This window comes from Ranitomeya variabilis, chromosome 6 (assembly GCF_051348905.1).
Source record: "Ranitomeya variabilis isolate aRanVar5 chromosome 6, aRanVar5.hap1, whole genome shotgun sequence".
Classification (NCBI taxonomy): Eukaryota; Metazoa; Chordata; class Amphibia; order Anura; family Dendrobatidae; genus Ranitomeya; species Ranitomeya variabilis.
In genome coordinates this window covers 149,481,844-149,503,396 of record NC_135237.1, presented here as the reverse complement: position 1 = coordinate 149,503,396, position 21,553 = coordinate 149,481,844, and the positions used below count along the sequence as shown (strand labels likewise).

Genomic DNA, 21,553 nt, shown 5'->3' with positions numbered 1-21,553 from the left:
GAAGGTCAATTCTATTTTACATCTTAATTCAATGCAATTGACATTACCAGTAAGCTCACTGTATATCTTTTATTACTACAGGTTGAAACAGCAATGCTGACATCACATCCCAAACATAAGGGTACCGTCTCACAGTGGCACTTTTGTCGCTACGACGGTACGATCCGTGACGTTCCAGCGATATCCATACGATATCGCAGTGTCTGACACGCAGCAGCGATCAGGGATCCTGCTGAGAATCGTACGTCGTAGCAGATCGTTTGGAACGTTATTTCGTCACTGGATCTCCCGCTGTCATTGCTGGATCGGTGTGTGTGACAGCGATCCAGCGATGCGTTCGCTTGTAACCAGGGTAAACATCGGGTTACTAAGCACAGGGCCGCACTTAGTAACCCAATGTTTACCGTGGTTACCAGCGTAAAAGTAAAAAAAAACAAACAGTACATACTCACATTCCGGTGTCTGTCCCCCGGCGTTCTGCTTCTCTGCACTGTGAGCGCCGGCCGGAAAGCGAGCACAGCGGTGACGTCACCGCTGTGCTTTCCGGCTGGCACAGACACAGTGCAGAGAAGCAGAACGCCGGGGGACAGACACCGGAATGTGAGTATGTACTATTTGTTTTTTTTTACTTTTACGCTGGTAACCACGGTAAACATCGGGTTACTAAGCGCGGCCCTGCGCTTAGTAACCCGATGTTTACCCTGGTTACCCGGGGACTTCGGCATCGTTAGTCGCTGGAGAGCTGTCTGTGTGACAGCTCCCCAGCGACCACACAACCGCTTACCAACGATCACGGCCAGGTCGTATCGCTGGTCGTGATCGTTGGTAAATCGTTTAGTGTGACAGTACCCTAAGTCTCCTGGGGAAAATCAAAGCAGCTCACACAAAGAACTTTAAAAGAAAAGGGCAAGAAAAAAGAGGAATATAAAAGTTTGATTCACGTGTGCAAAGTTCTTTACTGTTGAAATGTCCCTGCATGGCCTTTTCTGTTTTGGTGCAGTTTCTTTAGACAATATGCAAAATTGATTTTCCCATTTACTTACTGTAAGGGGTTTATACAATATAAAACTGTGCTATTTGACTAGTTACCCATTGAGTGTCTTTATCCTAACACTGGACAGCTAAGGCCTCTTTCACGTTTCCGTCGGTAAGGGCCCGTTGCAATGCGTCAGGCCGACGTACCGACGGACGTTGTGAATTTGTTGCACGACGTGGGCAGCAGATGCAGTTTTTCGACGCATCCGCTGCCAATTCTGAAGCCCGGGGAGGAGGGGGCGGAGTTTCGGCCGCACATGCGCAGTCGAAAATGGCTGACGTGACGCACAAAAAAAACGTTACATTGAAATTTTTTTGTGACGACGGTCCGCCAAAACACGACGGATCCGTCGCACGATGGATGCGACCTGTGGCCATCCGTCGCGATCCGTTGCGAATACAAGTCTATGGGAAAAAAAGGCATCCTGCGGGCACTTTTGCAGGATCAATTTTTTTTTCCCAAAACGACACATTGCGACGGATCTGTAAAGACGGAAGTGTGAAAGAGGCCTAAGGCTACTTTCACACTTACGTTTTTTTGAATCCATCACAATCCGTCATTTTTTGTGAATGCAGGATCCTGCAAAAAAGGATCCTGCATTTTCCCATAGACTTGTATTAGCGACGGATTGTGATGGATGGCCATCCGTTTCATCCGTCGTGCACTGGATCCGTCGTGTAGAGAAAACAGTCATAGGAACGTTTTTTGTGCACGTCGGAAAATCGGTCAGCGACGCATCCTGCGCTGCCCGTCATCGGCTACAATGGAAGTCTATGGACGCAGGATCCGTCTCTCTCTCTCTGGAAATTTTTCCATTGACAAATAGAAACAACACAAACGACGCATCCGTCATTTCACTAGATCCGTCGCACATGTTTTTCACTATTTTCATGACTTCTGTCGATACGTCATTTCACTGCACAACGACGGAAGCCACAAAACGCAAGTGTGAAAGTGGCCTAACATACGAGGCTGGGGATGATACCAGGTTAGAATCTTCTGGTAGCATATGCTCATGGCTTATTGCTCTTTACAAAGAACAGGTACAAGTCATACAACACAATGTTCACTTATACAGTAGAGAAATACTTTTTGAAAGTGTATGTTCCTTAAGACATGGCTGTTATTTCAATTGCTCGCTTTAAAGGGTTAAAGGGAATCTGTCACAAAGTTTTTGCTACCCCATCTGAGAGCAGCATGATGTAGGGGCAAAGACCTTGATTTTAGCAATGCATAACTTATTTTACTAGGTGATGTTGCTTTGATTAAAAACTGTTTTAATTGCTGCAGATCTAGCAGTTCTCTGAATGCCGAGCTCTGTATAACCCCGCCCCCACCACTGATTGGCTACTTTCTGTGTATGGGCAAAAGCTACTAATCAGTGTTGGGGACGTGGTTTTCAAGGAAGCAGGCTAAGTATTCTTTTAGTTATAATCTCTTGCTGATAAAACAGTGATTTTATTAAAACTACACTAAGTAGAGCAGTAAGGCTACTTTCACATTTCCGTTGGTACGGGCCCGTCGCAATGCGTCGGGCCGACGTACCGACAGACGTTGTGAAATAACTGCAAGATGTGGGCTGCGGATGCAGTTTTTCAACGCATCCGCTGCCCATTCTACAGTCCGTGCAGGAGGGGGCGGAGTTTCGGCTGCGCCTGCGCGGTCGAAAATGGCGGACACATCGCACAAAAAAAGTTACATTGAACTTTTTTTGTGCGTCGCGTCCGCCAAAACACGACAGATGTGACGTGTGCCCATCCGTCGCAATCCGTCGCTAATACAAGTCTATGGGCAAAAAACACATCCTGGGAACACATTTGCAGGATCCGTTTTTTGCCCATAACGACGGATTGCGACGGAGGACAAAAGACGGAAGTGTGAAAGTAGCCTAAGTGACACATCGCTGGCACCAGGGTCTCTGCCCCTCCATTATGCTGCTCTCAGATTAGGTAGTAAAACCTTGGTGACAAATTCTCTTTAAACTGTTACCCTGTTTAAAGCACAGTTCGATGGTCATAAGAGGGATTGCGCCTGTAAAAAAAAAAAAAAAAAAAAAAAAAAAAGCTGCAATTCCATCAATTCTGTAATATTTTGCAGAAATTACAAATTGTATTAACTAAGGGAAGCATGTATTAAAAATGTGTAATATATCATAATATAATGATGCACTGTCGACCCCTGAGCTGCCCAATGTTGGTGAGACTGCACCCTATACCTACAGATCTGGTTCTGTCACAGACCTAAATCTGAAATCTCACAGCTCCCAAACAGTAGGCGAATCATTTTACAACCACACGTGCTCTAGCAACAGCTGCACTAGCCAGGAGTGATAAAGGACAGAACAATCTACAGCCAAGAATAAAGTCCTAACATCAAAGGGCAGAAAAAGGACGGTCAGGACTAGGTACATACTGTTCAGCTACAGGATTCACTTCCACCTGTCAGTGGTTGTAACGGGGATTATCTTGGCACCCGCTATTGGCAGTGGGGGGGGTACCTACAACACACGGTCCAAGGAAGAACAAACGGTGACCCGACATGAATGCCCAAGGGAAAAGAAGACTAATTGTGTCTCCTCTGATCAGACAGATGATTTACTGGAGCACAAATTGCTGAACAAGTAATTAACCCCTTCATGACCCAGCCTATTTTGACCTTAATGACCTGGCCATTTTTTGCAATTCTGACCAGTGTCCCTTTATGAGGTAGGGTCTAAGGGGTATCGTTTCTCCTTATGGAGAGTGACATACCATCTCTGGCTTGTCAAGGTAAGGAGGCTTATTTGCCGTACAATGCTCCTCTAGGAATTTAAATATGCAAATTGCCTCTTCTGAGAAAAAGAGGACTTAAACTCTACAGCGCCACCTATTGGAAGTAGCGATCCTACAAGTCACAATCAACCCTTTAACGAGATACTGATTTGGCTTTTATCCTAAGTCATATTGCACGACTCGTTAAAGGGTTGATTGTGACTTGTAGGATCGCTACTTCCAATAGGTGGCGCTGTAGAGTTTAAGTCCTCTTTTTCTCAGAAGAGGCAATTTGCACCTTTATGAGGTAATAACTCAGGAACTCTTCAACGGATCCTAGTGATTCTGAGATTGTTTTTTCGTGACATATTGGGCTTCATGTTAGTAGCAAATTTAGGTCGATAATTATTGCGTTTATTTGTGAAAAAATCGGAAATTTGGCGAAAATTTAGAAAATTTTGCAATTTTCAAATTTTGAATTTTCATTCTGTTAAACCAGAGAGTTATGTGACACAAAATAGTTAAGAAATAACATTACTCACATGTCTACTTTACATCAGCACAATTTTGGAAACAAAATTTTATTTTGCTAGGAAGTTATAAGGATTAAAATTTGACCAGCGATTTCTCATTTTTACAACAAAATTTTATAAAACCATTTTTTTAGGGACCACATCACATTTGAAGTTAGTTTAAGGGGTCTATATGGCTGAAAATACCCAAAAGTGACACCATTCTAAAAACTGCACCCCTCAAGGTGCTCAAAACCACATACAAGAAGTTTATTAACCCTTCAGGTGCTTCACAGCAGCAGAAGCAACATGGAAGGAAAAAATGAACATTTCACTTTCTAGTCACAAAAATGATCTTTTAGCAACATTTTTTTTGTTTTCCCAAGGGTAAAAGGAGAAACTGGACCCCGAAAGTTATTGTACAATTTGTCCTGAGTACGCCGATACCCCATATGTGGGGGGTAACCACTGTTTGGGCGCACGACAGGGCTCGGAAGGGAAGGAGCGCCATGTGACTTTTTGAATGAAAAATTGGCTCCAATATTTAGCGGTCATCATGTCGCGTTTGGAGATCCCCTGTGTGCCTAAATATTGGAGCTCCACCACAAGTAACCCACTTTTGGAAACTAGACCCCCCAAGAAACATATCTAGATGCATAGTGAGCACTTTGAACCCCCAGATGCTTCACAAATTGATCCGTAAAAATGAAAAAGTATTTTTTTTTCATAAAAAAAATTCTTTTAGCCTCAATTTTTACATTTTTACATGGGCAACAGGATAAAATGGAGCCTAAAATTTGTTGGGCAATTTCTTCTAAGTACAGCGATACCTTACATGTGGGGGTAAACCACTGTTTGGGCGCAAGGCAGGGCTCAGAAGGAAAGGAGCACCATTTGAGAAATTAGCTCCAATCGTTAGAGAACACTGTGTTGCGTATGGAGAGCCCCTGTGTGCCTAAACATTGGAGCTCTCCCACATGTGACCCCATTTTGGAAACTAGACCTTCCAAGGAACTAATCTAGATGTGCGATGAGCACTTTGAAACCCCAAGTGCTTCACAGAAGTTTATAACGCAGAGCAGTGAAAATAAAAAAATCATTTTTCTTTCCTCAAAAATTATTTTTTAGCCCGCAATTTTTTATTTTCACAAGGGTAACAGGAGAAATTGGACCCCAAAAGGTGTTGTCCAGTTTGTCCTGAGTACGCTGATACCCCATATGTGGGGGTAAACCACTGGTTGGGCACACGTCTGGGCTCGAAAGGGAAGTAGGGTAATTTTGGAATGCAGACTTTGATGGAATGGTCTGCGGGCGTCACGTTGCGTTTTCAGAGCCCCTGATGTGCCTAAATAGTAGAAACCCCCCACAAGTTACCCCATATTGGAAACTAGACCCCCCAAGAAACTTATCTAGATCTGTGGTGAGCACTTTGAACCCCCAAATGCTTCACAGAAATTTATAACGCAGAGCTGTGAAAATAAAAAATCATTTTTTTCACACAAAAATACGTTTTTAGCCCCCATTTTGTTATTTTCCAAAGGGTAACAGGAGAAATTAGACCCCCAAAGTTGTTGTGCAATTTTTCCTGAGTACGCTTATGCCCCATATGTTTGGGTAAACCACTGTTTGGGCGCACGTTGGGGTTCGGAAGGGAGGGAGCACCATTTGACTTTTTGAACGCAAGATTGGCTGTAATCAATGGTGGCGCCATGTCACGTTTGGAGACCCCTGATGTGCCTAAAGAGTGGAAACCCCTCAATTCTAATTCCAACACTAACCCAACACACCGCTACCCTAATTCCAACTCTAGCCATAACCCTAATCACATCCCTAACCACAACCCTAACCCCAACACACCCCTAACCCTAATCCCAACCCTAACCCTAACCCCAACACACCCCTAACCCTAATCCCAACCCTAACCACAAGCCTAAACCCTAACCCCAACACACCCCTATCCCTAATCTTAACCCTATTTCCAACCCTAACCCTAATTCCAACCCAAACTCTAATTCCAACCCTAATACTAAGGCTATGTGCCTACGTTGCGGATTAGTGTGAGGATTTTTCCGCACAGTTTTTGAAAAATCCGCAGGTAAAACGAACTGCGTTTTACTTGCGTATTTCCAGTGTTTTTTGTGCGGATTTCACCTGCCTATTCCTATTCAGGAACAGGTGTAAAACGCTGCGGAATCCGCACAAAGAATTGACATGCTGCAGAAAATACAACACAGCGCGCGGTATTTTCCGCACCATGGGCACAGCGGATTGGTGTTCCATACATTTACATGGTACTGTAAACATGATGGAAAACTGCTACGAATCCGCAGCGGCCAGCCAAATCCGCACCGTGTGCATATAACCCAATTCTATCCCTAATTCTAACCCTAACTGCAACCCTAACCCTAGTTCTAACCCTAACCCTAGTTCTAACCCTAAACCTAGTTCTAACCCTAGTTCTAACCCTAACCCTAGTTCTAACCCTAATTCTAACCCTAACCCTAACCCGAGTGGAAAAATAAAAGTAAATATATTTTCTTTATTTTATGATTGTCCCTACCTTTGGGGGTGATAAAGGGGTTTTTTTTGTTTTTTTTTTACTTTGATTATTTATTTTTGATTTCAAAATGTACCTGGAATGAATCTGCCGGTCGGCAGACTCGGCGGACACACTGTGCATGCGCCCGCCATTTTGGAAGATGGCGGCGCCCATGCAGAAGACGGGCTGACACCGGGAGGGACACCGGAGGTCGGTAAGTATGCGGGGGTGGGATTGGACAGCCGTGGGGTGAGATCGGACTGCGGGGGAAGCGAACAGGAGGACAGAGGGGAGCGGAGGACAGGACAGGATGGAGGACGGGGGCGGTGGCAGATCACGGTCCCCAGCCATGGCCGATGATATTGCAGCATCGGCCATGGCTGGATTGTAATATTTCACCAATTTTCATTGGTGAAATATTACGATTGCTCTGATTGAAAGTGAAAATGAATCGTCACTTTCAACAGCCAATCATAGCGATCGTAGCCACGGGGGGGGGGGGGGGGGGGGGCGAAGCCACCCCCCTGGGCTGAAGTACCACTCCCCCTGTTCCAGCATGTCGGGTGAAATTACAGTTAACCCTTTCACTCGGCCTGCAGGGACGCGATCATTCTGTGACACAGCATGAAGCATATGCTGTGTCACAGGTCGGGAAGGGGTTAATGGCTACAATAGAAAGGTGACACAACAAAGAGTGCAGCTCATAATGACATCTGACCACCACAGAAGCCAGCTACAATTGGAACATGACCTGCAGAACTGGCCCATGGACCAATGGAAGATGGTGGCAGAGTCTAAACAATAACATTTTGGTTTATGTTATGTGTACAGTCAGAATGGATGGGGAATGAGCATCACAAAAAAGAGGCAGCACCAGCATGCACTGCAGGAAGAAGGCAAGCCAGGACTGGAAGCTTGAAGTCCTGGATAATAATCAGCTAGGACACCCTGGGTCATCGCATCCATGGAGATATTACTTTGACAAGTACCACCTACCTAAGTATTTTTTTCCGTCTACATGCGTATCTTCAAATTAATTGCCTTCCCTCTTACAGTAGGCTGTGGCACTGCAGTGACCTCTCGCACTGCCCTATGACACTACAAGAATTGTTTAAAAGTGATTTAAGGAATATGACTAAAAATTCAAGGTGATGACTTGGCCTTCAAAGATCCGATATATCAATCTGATCAAGCTGGATGTGCTGGAGAAACAAGATTACATTAGCGTCATACGTCATGGCCTGCATCTTTCCCGGCTGCGGGGCCGTTATCCTGCTAAATACTGTAAATACTGCTGTCAATCTCTGACAGCGTCCTCTACAGTGAGGCAGCAGTTACAGGCAAATCATTCAATGCACCAAAGTTATTCCAAGCGCCCATCGGCATGCACTTGTCATGACTGCAGAGAGCCGTGACAGCTGGGGCTCTGCTGAAGAACACGGTGCTTGTCATGACGATTCTCCTGTGAAAGTCAACGTTTAGAATGCATCCCACCAAACACAAGCCCTCATACGGTTATGTGGACAGAAAAATGAAAGAGTTATAGTTCTTAGAAGAAGGGGAGGAAAAACAAAAACAAAAACAAAATTAAATTGGCTGAGGCGCGAAGCGGTTAAGGGTCTAATATACCGGAAGCCTCACGCAAATTATCCCCTTTTTCAAAATAGTATATAGGACGTTTGTTAACATTTCAGGTGTTTCAAATGAACTAATGAAAAGTTCACTTGGATGTTGTGGGTTGTCATCATGATTTAAAAAGAGAAAACACAGTAGTTTGACAATAAATGGCTTCACCCAACCACTAACCATGAGTGGAGAATACATTTTGGTGTTATCAATCATATTCTCTGGAAAAAGGCCAAGAAAGCAAAAATTCTGCCGGGGTACGTACATTTTTGAGCACAACTGTATGTGGTTGCACACTACTGTTTGGGAACACAACAAAGTTCAGAAGGGAAGGAGCGCCACTTGGAGCAGACATTTTTCAGGAATAGTTTCTTGAGGCCATATTACATTTGCAAAGCTCCTGAGGTATTATGGTATTTTTTATGTTGACAGAGCGGCAGGATGGCTTTTTTTTTTTTTTAAGAGAGCTGTAGTTTTTAGTGGTAACATTTTGCAGTGTATAGGACTTTTTATGCCATCTTTTCAGAGACGTGAAATAAAAACAACTATTCTGAAAAAGCTTTGTTGTTTATTATTATTATGGTGTTCAATGGTTGGGATAAATAGCATGTTCATTTTAGAGACCTTCTGAGCCCTGATAATCTAAGCCTGCAGCTTTCTGCTTTACCTTTGCTGGTTACCAAAAATGTCATTTTTTTTTTCATTTATTTATTAGCTTAATATATGTACAGTAAACTACACATCTTTAACACCTAAAAATCTGTCATTTCTATTCCGGTTCGCGTCACACTGATGGTACACATGGACGGCTTAAAACCCCTACACGTATAGCAAAAATGGACCAACTGAAGCATACTTATTTTGAAGCGGACATGTGAAAGGGGGCTTAGTCCAATGTTTCAAGAAATATATCTGATTAAAAGTCAGGTTTTTGAAACAACATGGTTTTGGGTAAGTTAATAGGTTTTGTTTTATGTTTTTTTTTACACCATCCGAAAATTTGAGAAATCAGCGTTCATTAAGCTGTACTAAAACGACTTTGGTTATCCCCTTTCAATACTACAAAAAATAGTTAATTTACGCCCACACACTTATTATCTGCATATTTGCATTCAGTAAAAACATTTAGTAAGAACAGTCGTTTTCTTTTTAGATCTAAACCCCACTGGTTTTCATAGAACAGCTAGGTAAATGTGTAGGAAATGTAGTAATGCTATAGAATTGCAACACTGGAAACTGAGTTTATTTTCAGAGCAAAATGATGAGTAATGACAACCCTGTGGTTCTATATTTTTAGTAATGGTCAGGTTCAGAATGTTCTTTTCAACAATGGGAAACAGAGAAGAAATTCAATTTTAACCTTTTGCAAAACAAGTGTTTTTTAAAAAGCAATTAAATTGATCAGGGCACATTATAGGGCATGTGGCTACTATGGACATGACTCAGACTTCTTAGATATATATTTTTTACTTAAATACATTTATTTTGGAGGGTCCCACTGATTCTGAAATTGATTTTTCATGACATATTATACTTCATGATAGTGGTAAAATTTGTTCAATAAAGGCCCCGTCTCACATAGCGAGATCGCTAGCGAGATCGCTGCTGAGTCACAAGTTTTGTGACGCAACAGCGACCTCCATAGCGATCTCGCTATGTGTGACACGTACCAGCGATCAGGCCCCTGCTGCGAGATCGCTGGTCGTGTCGGAATGGCCTGGACCTTTTTTTGGTCGTTGAGGCCCCGCTGACATCGCTGAATCGGTGTGTGTGACACCGATCCAGCGATGTCTTCACTGGTAACCAGGGTAAACATCGGGTTACTAAGCGCAGGGCCGCGCTTAGTAACCCGATGTTTACCCTGGTTACCAAAAAAAACAAACAGTACATACTCGCCTTTCGGTGTCCAGGTCCCTTGCCGTCTGCTTCCTGCTCTCACTGAGTGCCGCCGTACACTGAGAAGTGAGAGCGCAGCAGTGACGTCACCGCTGCGCTCTGCTCTCGCTGTACGGCGGCTCAGTCAGAGCAGGAAGCAGACGGCAAGGGACCTGGACACCGAAAGGCGAGTATGTACTGTTTGTTTTTTTTGGTAACCAGGGTAAACATCGGGTTACTAAGCGCGGCCCTGCGCTTAGTAACCCGATGTTTACCCTGGTTACCCGGGTGCTGCAGGGGGACTTCGGCATTGTTGAAGACAGTTTCAACGATGCCGAAGTCGTTCCCCTGATCGTTGGTCGCTGGAGAGAGCTGTCTGTGTGACAGCTCCCCAGCGACCACACAGCGACTTACCAACGATCACGGCCAGGTCGTATCGCTGGTCGTGATCGTTGGTAAATCGCTTAGTGAGACGGGGCCTTACGACTTGATTTCATTTCGGAAAATTTTGAAACTATTAGTTTGTATGCCCTTAAACCAGAGAGGCATGTCTGCTTTGATTAAACACAATTTTTCAAACCTTTTTTTTTTGTTAAGAGGGGTAAAAGTGTATCAGCAATTTCTCATTTTTCCAGCATTTAGAAAACCAATTTTTTTCAGCGACCACATCACATTTTAAGTGCCTTTGAGAAGCCTATATGATAGAAAATACACAAAACTGACACTAGTCTAAAACCTACACCCCTCAAGGAGCTCAAAACTACATTCAACAAGTTGATTAACGCTTAAGGTGCTTCACAGAAACTAAACCAATGTGGAAGGAAAAAATTAAAGTTTTACTTTGTCCTTCAAAAATGTTACTTCAGCACCAAATTTAGCATTTTACAAGGGTAACAGGAGAAAATGGACCCCAAAATTTGTTGTGCACAGTACGCCACTACCTCATATGTGGTGAAAAACTACTGCAGCGCCCCAGAGTCCTGGTCATTGCAGTAATGTCGCTCTGCCACTAAGGGGAGTGATGGTACGTCTGATTGCACTAAAGGAGTTCACCTGACCAGGTATCACAGTCACACATTACACTTCACACTCTGGCCACCAGGGGGAGCAAAGGGTTCTATGTATTAGGCCACTCCTCACACAGGTAAAACTGGGGGTTGGATAGGAAGTTAGTGAGAAGCTGACTGGGTGTTGCCCAGGTAACACCTAGTGAGAGAAGAGCGTTACTTGGGAAGATTCAGGGGGGTCCCTGTCAGGGGTGGGATCCTGACAGAGGCCTAGCGAAAGGACAGATCGTTACGGAGCTGCGCCTGCACCTCATTGCGGCGGCATCTTAAGAAAGGACACGAAGCGAAGGATATTGTGGAGAAGTGAGAAACGAGATCACAGCACAAAGGCGATAGAACCAGTAGGAGTCGTGCCCCGAGATCGGCAACATCCTACTGAGGCGCGTAGCCGGTGGCCGGAATGCCGAGAAAGTAACAGACTCTACGCATTACTTTAAACCAACGGCAGGACAGTTAACTATAGGTTGGCTGCCTCACCTTAATCACCTAATGAAGACAACGGAGGCAATTGTGGGAGAGGGGCGTCTCTAGGGTCCCTATAAAATAACTCCAGGCCTACCCCGTCATACGGGTGCGTCCTATCCATATCATCTGGGGGACGAAGAGAAAGAAAAGAAACAAACACGACAGTTGTGAGGACTATCCCGTGGTGCTCAGCAGGGAGGGACTACAACACCCAGGCGCTAGTAGGTAGGCTACTGATTTCCACCTGCAAAGGGAACTCTGGATGTGCCTTAGGACCGGCCGGTCTCAGTCAGCCCTGTTAACAGTGCTCTGGATTGCGGATGCCGAAGCCTTCAGTAAAGAGGTAAAGAGTCTGCAACCCTGTGTCCTCGTTATTTACTGCGACCTACACCGTCACCTACATCTTTAATTGGGCGCCCCTTAGCAGGGCCACGGACCGGGTCAGGCCACTGTGACATCCCCAGAACCGAGAGACCCGGTACCGAGTACCCCGCTGCCCTGCGTTTGGGGGCCGCTCCACTACTGTTTAGAAGCATAGCAGGGCTTGAAAGGGAAGGAGCACCATTTGACTTTTAGAAAGCAAAATTGGCTGGAATCGATAGTGGATGCCATGTCGCGTTTGGAGAACCCCTGATATGTCCAAACAGTGGAACCCCCACAAGTGACCCCATTTTGGTAACTATACCTCTCAAGGAATTTATCTAGATGTGTGATGAGCACCTACAACACAGAATTTTATAAATGTTGAGCCGTGAAAATTAAAAGACATTTTTACCCCAATTTTTTTATTTTCACAAGGGTAGCAAGAAAAAATGGACCATACAATTTGCTGTGCAATTTCTTCTGAGTACACACGCATGGCAGGGCACGGAAGGGAAGGAGCACTATTTTGGCTGGAATAAGTTACTGAGACCATGCCACATTTGAAGAGCCACTGATATGCCAAAACAGAAGAAACCCCCACAAGTGACCCCATTTTGGAAACTACACCTCTCAAGGAATTCATGTAGGGGACTACTGAGTATTTTTTTAACCCTCCTACGATTCAAAGACTTGTATAACATTGGGCTGAGTTTGCTAAGTTTGTAGTTTTCAGAAGGAATAACAGAAGAAAATTAAAAGTACAATTTGTTATTCAATTTCTCCTGATCACACAAATATCCCATAAGTGGTCAAAATCTACTTTTGAGTCAAAGTGCAAATCTAAGAAGGGAAGGAGCACCATATTATAGTACAGATTTTACCGTTGTTTGCGGGTACCATGACACAGTGGTAGAGCCCCTAAGGTGCCAGCACAGCAGAACCCCCCCATAAGTGACCCCATTTTACAAACTACACCTCCCAATGAATTAACCTAGGGGTGCAGTGATCATATTGACACCACAGGTGTGTCACAGAATTTTAAATCATTGGGAGGTGAAGAAAAAGTAAAAACATTTTTACTTAAAAAAAATTGTTTTAGCAGCAGATTTTACATTTTCACGAGAGAAAATGGGTAATAATGGCACTAAAATATGTCACAGAATTTCTGCTTAACATGGCAATACCCCATATGTGTATGTCCAGTATTGATTAGCTACACGACGAGACTCGGGAGGGATGGAGCGCATTTTGAATCTTGGAGAACAAAATATTTTAGAATAGTTTGCAGACGCTATATACAGAACCTCTAAAAGCCAGAAAGAGCAGAATCCTCCCTCAAGTGACCCCATTTTGGAAATTACACACCTCTGGAAATTTATCTAAAGCAGTAGTGATGATTTTGACTCCATGGGTGTTTTCCAGAAACAAGCAGCAGTGGATGTTGCTGAGTGAAAATTGAAAATCTTCCATTGTAGTGCCCAGTACATTGTAGGGCCCATACATTGTGCCCAGCTCGTGTGTCACGGGTTTACCGTGACAGAGAGAAGCCAGAATACCGCAGCGGCTGATTTTTCTTACTCCTGCACGGATTAGAAGCACTTCACCTACATATTAAACGGTGTAAATTTCTTTTAGCATTGCAGAGGTTAATCTGTTCAGTTGCGCACTCCTGGAAGCTTTCCTGCATTAAGGCTGTCAGCTGTGCACGGTTAGCCACTCCCATCTCCTATATAAACTGGGTCCTGGCCAGCACTCATTGTCAGAGTTAGCTTAAGCTGCATGGCTGGAGGTTGTTGGTGGTTGTTGTTGGACAAGGCGTTTGGTGGATTTACCTGTGACTTTTGCTAGGTTTTGAGTGTGTGATAATTTCCTTTTTTCTCCTACTTTAGTTTAACCCCATTCTACATTCCCACTGTTTACCTCTGTTGTTTATGTGTGTATATTTGTATGATTGGTATTTTCCTTCATCCCTGTTCATATTACCTTGTTGGTCTGTTCGGTGTATTATGGTACATTACTACTCCCCTCTTCCCTGGGTGGGGGAAGGGTACAGAGTGAGGGCGGATTCAGGAGCTAAGGCAAAGTACGTGGCCCGGGCATCTTCATCGCTAGGTCACCCCTTGCGTTAGGGACAGGGGAGGAACCACTGGTAATCAGACATCAGAGTTGTGACATCGTGCTTCTGGAGACACGCGCCTGTAAATTAGGAAGGCTCTCATCACTACAGAAATGCAAAACATGTGGACGCTAAATGTGGTTTAGGCACACTGGGGCTCAGAAAAGAGGGGGCATTTGGATTTGAGAGAGCAGAATTTGTTGGATTTCTTTTTGGGGGCAAGGAGCAATATCGCTTTTCCAGAACTTTTGTGCTACCAATAACGTGGAAGCCTCCTATATTTGCATTAACAAAAGATGGACCTGAGTGCGGACTTGGTTTTTTTGTGGACTGAGTTGAAGCTTTAATTGGAAACATTTGACATAATATTTTGGATCACATTTATCCTGCGCTCTACACTGAGCACTTACTTTGGGGTTTCCATTTAAATATCCGAATGACATGATTCAGATGAAATCCTTGAGGGATTCGTTAACTATAATGAGGCAGCAGAGTTACTCTGGACTCCCTTTGGCCTCTGTTCAATGGTGTCCTTCTTTTCACAAGTGCACAAAACTGTGGCCGACTGCGCTTTTATGCACGCCTAGACAAACACCACTGGATCATAGGCCAGACGGCGTCCACAGTGCATCCATCTGCCTCCGGAAGCGGTTGAAGGAATTTTCCAGCTTTAGAATACAACTCTGTAGTTACTCTATCTGACTGCTGACATGGAAATCATCACATCGCCCACATTGCATGCTCTGAGGACTCTCTGGTGCCAGGCATGTGATCATAAGTATGTGATTTGCATATATATGTGGTTACATGCTGAATAGATGGGCACAGCCTCATTCAATACAAGTGTATTGAGCGAGGCTGAACACGTCTAGTTAGATTGTGGCCAGAGATATGCAAATCACATACTTGCACTCCCAGCACTGAAAATAACTGTCAGTGCGCAGATTTGCAGTGCGGCTGATGTGAGGATTCACAAGCCTACAGCCACATAGAGTGACTGCAGACCTGTAGCCTGAGGCCGGACCCCTTTAACAATTACAAGCAGAATTCAATATATCCCAGAGACAGTATTACCAATATATACATTTAAAACATACTTATGGAATACAAATTAAATGTAAGAACATAGCCTCATAGACCTAATAAAAGAGGGTAATTGTCAAAAGGTTCAATGTTTATACCAATGTTTGTTATTAGCATATCTTTCTAATTTCCTATTACCGTATTTTTCGCACTATAAGACACACTTTTTCCTCAAAAAATTCGGTGGCACTCGGCTTCAGGAAAATGGCTGCCGAGATCTCAATCTGCACACGCGTGGCCTCCGAAGTCCATTTTCCTAAGGCCTGCGGCGGCCCACGGCTTCAGAAAGATGGCCGCAGGGAAACCGGTGATGCACTCGTCTCAGCTCACCGTGGACACCGGGCCACGGCGTCGCCACATTTATGCCACCAGCATCCTAAGGAAGGGACCCTGCTCCATGCTCTGTCTCACCGCCGACACCGGACCCGCAGCATCGCTCCCCCGGACTGCAGCAATCCTTGAGGACTGGAGTTTGGGAAACACTGGTCTAGAGAATTAGATTGAATGCCGTACTTGGGGTTGGGATGAAATTTTTCTCCTAATATGGAGCTATTAGTGTCTGCCCTATGGGGATTTTGTCTTCCTCTTGATCAACACGTTAGCTACAGGTTGAACTCAGTGGACTTAAGTCTACCTTAAAAACTTTGAAACAATTACATGTTACATTTTTTTTCAGGCCATTCAGATTATGTCCTCACCATATTTAAGTAGTTGTTTTTTACATTTGACTATTTTTGCACATTGTGTTCATTGATGCTCATCGGGCAGAATTTTAAAAAGTACTTCATCTTTTAATGCTGATTTTGTGCCTTTATTTTGGTAAATGGCATTCTGGAAAGGCATCCTGTGCAGATAATTAAAGGAGTCTCATTGCCAATCAATGACTGATGCATCTTCACACAATTACTACACTGGAAAAAAAAAGGACAGGTAATTGCATGGGTACGAATAAGGTATTTCCAAAAATCCATTGTTTGACTTTAGGCCATCAAATCAAACCATCAGTTTCAGTGACAATGATGTCATGAGTGAATGAACAGAAACAAAGGTAACTTCTCCATTTGTTCTGTAGGTAGTCAGATCTTTACTGTGGCCACTTCTCGAGTCTCCGTGCCATCATTTGGACGTTAAGGCATGTAAAACTGCGCTACCATGTTGAGATATTGGATAGCAACTCTGAATCATTATATAAAATTGTATATCGAGAAAACCAAGCTCTAAAAATGGTGTAGCTATGGAACCAAAGAGAAAGAAGTAGACTATTAAGGTATGCACAACCACAGTCAATATAGAAAATATATAAACACCTTTTATTGCACCTCAAAAAATACACATAAAAACATTTAAAATATAGTACATAAGTTAGTACAAAAGACCACACTCCAAAAAATGGAAACTCCCCATAGTAATGAGATGATAACACCTGTAGATACTATCCTGCATATACATAAAAAAATATATGTGCACATCAATCCATATATATAACAACAATAGCACTATGTATATATCCACTATCCCAGGTGCAAATAGCCAAGGAGGGTGAACTACACTGTGTTCCAAATTATTATGCACAAAGAGTTTAGGAGTGATAAGGTTAGAATTTTTTTGTTTGTCATTTAAACTCATTGATGGTGATGTGTGTTAGGGCTCTTTATATCACTGAAAGCAATTGCAGATACCTGTGTAAATTAGTTTGGCAGGTGTGTCCAAATAAAGGCAAGACTACTTAAGAAGGCTGTTCCACATTATTAAAGGGAACCTATCACCCCGTTTTTTAAAGATTAGATAAAAATAGTGTGAAATAGGGGCAGAGCTGGGCTTTACATTAGTGCCTTTTTGGTGCCTTTACACCCCCGTTAGGCTGCCGAAATACCTTTGTGAAGTGGCCGTTTTGTCCTGTCACTCAAGTTGGTCAGGTCGGATGGGCGTGGTCACAGAGCTGTTTCTCCCCCAGATCAGGCTCATCATTACGTTGGTGGCGTAGTGGTGTGCGCATGTCCAAGGTCCCGAATCCTGCACAGGGGTGTGAAAATAGCAGCGATGTCCGTTATTTCATTGGTGGTCGGTGGGCGCGGCCATCTTGCTTTGGCCGCGCGTGCGCAAAAGCGGCGCTCTGCTGGCCGCGGCTTCAGGAAAATGGCCGCGGGCATCCGCGCGTGCGCAGATGGCTATCGCGGCGGCCATTTTCGTGAAGCAGAGTTCGCATCTCGGCTTCACGAAAATGGCCGCCGCGATAGCCATCTGCGCACGCGCGGATGCCCGCGGCCATTTTCCTGAAGCCGCGGCCAGCAGAGCGCCGCTTCTGCGCACGCGCGGCCAAAGCAAGATGGCCGCGCCCACCGACCACCAATGAAATAACGGACATCGCTGCTATTTTCACACCCCTGTGCAGGATTTGGGACCTTGGACATGCGCACACCACTACGCCACCAACGTAATGATGAGCCTGATCTGGGGGAGAAACAGCGCTGTGACCACGCCCATCCGACCTGACCAACTTGAGTGACAGGACAAAACGGCCACTTCACAAAGGTATTTCGGCAGCCTAACGGGGGTGTAAAGGCACCAAAAAGGCACTAATGTAAAGCCCAGCTCTGCCCCTATTTCACACTATTTTTATCTAATCTTTAAAAAACGGGGTGATAGGTTCCCTTTAAGCAGCCTACATTTTTGGCCAAAATGGGAAAGAAAAAGGATGTGTCGGCTGCTGAGAAGCAACAAATTGTGGAGTATTTAGGTCAAGGCATGACTACAATCAACATTGCCAAGACACTTCATCGTGATCATCGCACAATCAAGAAGTATGTAGCTGATTCCCAGCACACACGTGTGCGTGCTGATAAGGAAAAATTGAGGACCCTTTCCAACAGGCAATTGCGTAAGGTTAAAAGAGCAGCTGCAAAAATGCCTGGTCATAGCAGCAGACAAGTTTTTGAAGCTGCTGGTGCCTCCAACGTCCCCAGAACAACAAGATGCAGGGTCCTTCAGAGGTGCGTAAGCCATCCTGTCGACCACCTCTATCCACTGCACACAAGCAGAAATGGCTCCAGTGGGCCAAACGATACATGAAGACTGACTTCCAAACTGTTTTGTTCACCGATGAGTGCCGTGCAACGCTTGATGGTCCAGATGGATGGAGTGGAGGATGGCTGGTTGATGGACACCCCATGAAAACACGGATAAGGCGCCAACAAGGAGGAGGTGGAGTAATGTTTTGGGCTGGAATCATGGGGAGAGAGATTGTCGGCCCCTTTATGATCCCTGAAGGGGTAAAGATGAACTCCATAATCTATGTGGAGTTTCTAAAAACACTTCCTGCCATGGTTCAAGAGGAAGAACCGTGCTTTCCGCAGCAAGATCATTTTCATGCATGATAATGCACCGTCTCACGCTGCAAAAAACACATCTGCATCTCTGGCTGCTATGGGCATAAAAGAGGACAAACTTATGGTGTGGCCACCATCTTCCCCTGACCTCAACCCCATTGAGAACCTCTGGAGCATCATCAAAAGGAGTGTCTATGATGGCGGGAGGCAGTTCACATCTAAGCAACAGCTCTGGGAGGGTATTCTGTCCACATGCAAAACGATTGAAGCAGAAACCATCCAAAAACTGACAAATTCAATGGACGAGAGAGTTCAGAAGCTTCTTTCGAACAAGGGGTCCTATGTGCAAATGTAACATCACCTAGAATAAAGTTTTCACTTGAATACTGTTTGATTTCATTTTGTAATAAGCTGATAATGCTTATAACTTCACAATTGACCATTTTTTTGTTCAAAATAAAATAAAAAAGGTTGAAAACTCTGCTGTGCATAATAATTTGGAACATGCATTTTGAGTGTTTATTTTTTTTAAAAAGATACTGTTTTCATAGGCAGTTTGTTCCAAAACATTGCAATTATACTAGAATAGTAGATGACTGGAAAATAACAATGACTGCAATTCTGATAGGTAATTTAGAGAAAATATGAGGAAATATTATTTGCATAATAATTTGGAACACAGTGTATATGTATAGCCCCCTGAAATGAAGGTGACAACAGAGTCAATCAACCCTGTGGATACAACCTGTGCAATGGGTAGAATGGAACCTGAGATGTGCTGCAGAGAAATAGAAGGCAGAGATCCAAAACAGCGAGTAGGTAAACTCCCTATAAATGAACAGGGAAAACGGGCAAAATAGCCCAGAGATAGAGGAGTGTGGTGGGAGCAGGCCCCACCCGTATCGCTGCCGCAGCAGCTTCGTCAGGTTCCATTCTACCCATTGCACAGGTTGTATGCACATATATTTTTTGATGTATATGCAGGATAGTATCTACAGGTGTTATCATCTCATTACTATGGGGAGTTTCCATTTTTTGGAGTGTGGTCTTTTGTACTAACTTATGTACTATATTTTAAATGTTTTTATTTGTATTTTTTGAGGTGCAATAAAAGGTGTTTATATATTTTCTATATTGACTGTGGTTGTGCATACCTTAATAGTCTACTTCTTTCTCTTTGGTTCCATATGTTCATATATAGACTAGGTATTGCACCCCTTGATGAGTATTATTTTCCTAGGATATCATAGTGCGCCCCTGTTTCTACATAACTTTCCCAAAAATGGTGTAGCTATGACATCAAGAATAGATTTCTAAATTCACATGAAATTAGTCATTTTATGGATTTCCTAAGTTACCTGCATGCCTCGCATCTTCTGAAAGCGGGCTACTGTATCGCTCAGTGTGTACACCCGTACGTGGCCCATGTGTAGTTTCCCAGATGGGTATGGGAACATTGATAAGACATAGTACTTCGGTTTTGAATTCTGTACAATAAAAAAAATAGAATAATTTCTTTGTATAAAAGCGCACAAGGGATATTACAATCCACCATTATACTGTACACCACTTTACTGTTTCATTCACATTTGTGCAGAATAAAACATCTATTTCCCAGGCTTATTTGTAATCATGCAAAACGAAAAAGTACTGGATTTTAAAAAAAAGAAACTAATGATGAACATGGCAGCGTTCTTTTCATCCCTAGGCATGCAAATGCATTTTCTAATTTTATTTTCTGCTGTTCATTATGTAAGTATAGAGACGGGATTACAAAAAAATATATATACCGTAATTGAATTGCTGGAACCTCTTCCAAAATTGGCATCATGAGGAAATTTCACTTATTCTCATGGTAATTAAAGGGGTAGCATTTTGTAGGTACCCATTAATGGTAATTAAAGGGGAAGCATTCTGTAGGTACCTCTTCGTGGTAATTAAAAAAGTAGCATTTTGTAGCAGGATCTGCCATACTTGTGTGTGTGAGTCAAATCAATAAGATCTGCATCCATGGCTATGATGTGCGTTGGTGTCATTTGCAAGATGGTCAGAATTCTCCTTAATTTGTATGGGAATTCTGACAGCGCAAGCAGATTAAGATAAATGCAGACCTTATACTTGGGTCCCACATCTATTATATATTTCTGACATATACTGTGGAAATGAATAAGATAGCATAACACTGTAAAAAATAATAAAGCAACAAAAAATAAATATATAAAACGAAATAATTTAGCCAAAAATAGCCTAAACTTGCAGAAGGGACACATATATGCGGCTAGTTATAATTGGCCATATGTAAATGGAAAGAAAGATAATGATAAAAGAAAGAGAAAGATCTGAGAACATCTATTTATTTCCTCTAGGCCAGTTTCAGATGTCTGAAATTCACGATCCGAGAACGGACTGTGATGTGCCTATCGGCCAAAGGGACCCTCGATTTGAACTTGAAGGCCTCATGAAGATGTGTGAGAAAGGAGGACGGGGCTGGTCCGGACATTGAGGTCTGTACTTGGACTGAATGTTGGATGGTGAAACCAGCCTTAGTGTAATAATGTCAGTTCTAGTGATGAGCGAGTGTACTTGTTGCTCGGGTGGTCACCGAGTATTTATTTATGACTGCTCGGAGATTTAGTTTTCATAGCGGCAGCTGAATGATTTACAGCTAGTAGCCAGGCTGAGTACATGTGGGGGTTGCCTAGTTGCTAGGGAATCCCCACATGTATTTAAGCAGGCTAGTAGCTGTAAATCATTCAGCTGCCGGGAAGAAAACGAAATCTCCGAGCAGTCATAAA

At 43.6% G+C, this 21,553-nt stretch overlaps 1 protein-coding gene across 2 annotated transcripts in view; it reads right to left on the bottom strand.

Annotated features, from left to right (window-relative positions):
• The window catches only part of LARS2 (leucyl-tRNA synthetase 2, mitochondrial), a 266,084-nt gene that overhangs the window by 210,179 nt on the left and 34,352 nt on the right, over window positions 1-21,553 (bottom strand). For both annotated transcript variants that reach the window (XM_077269111.1, XM_077269112.1), the window contains exon 3: window positions 20,117-20,245. In XM_077269111.1, coding sequence (XP_077125226.1) covers window positions 20,117-20,245 — 129 coding nt within the window. The remainder of the gene's footprint in view (window positions 1-20,116; window positions 20,246-21,553) is intronic.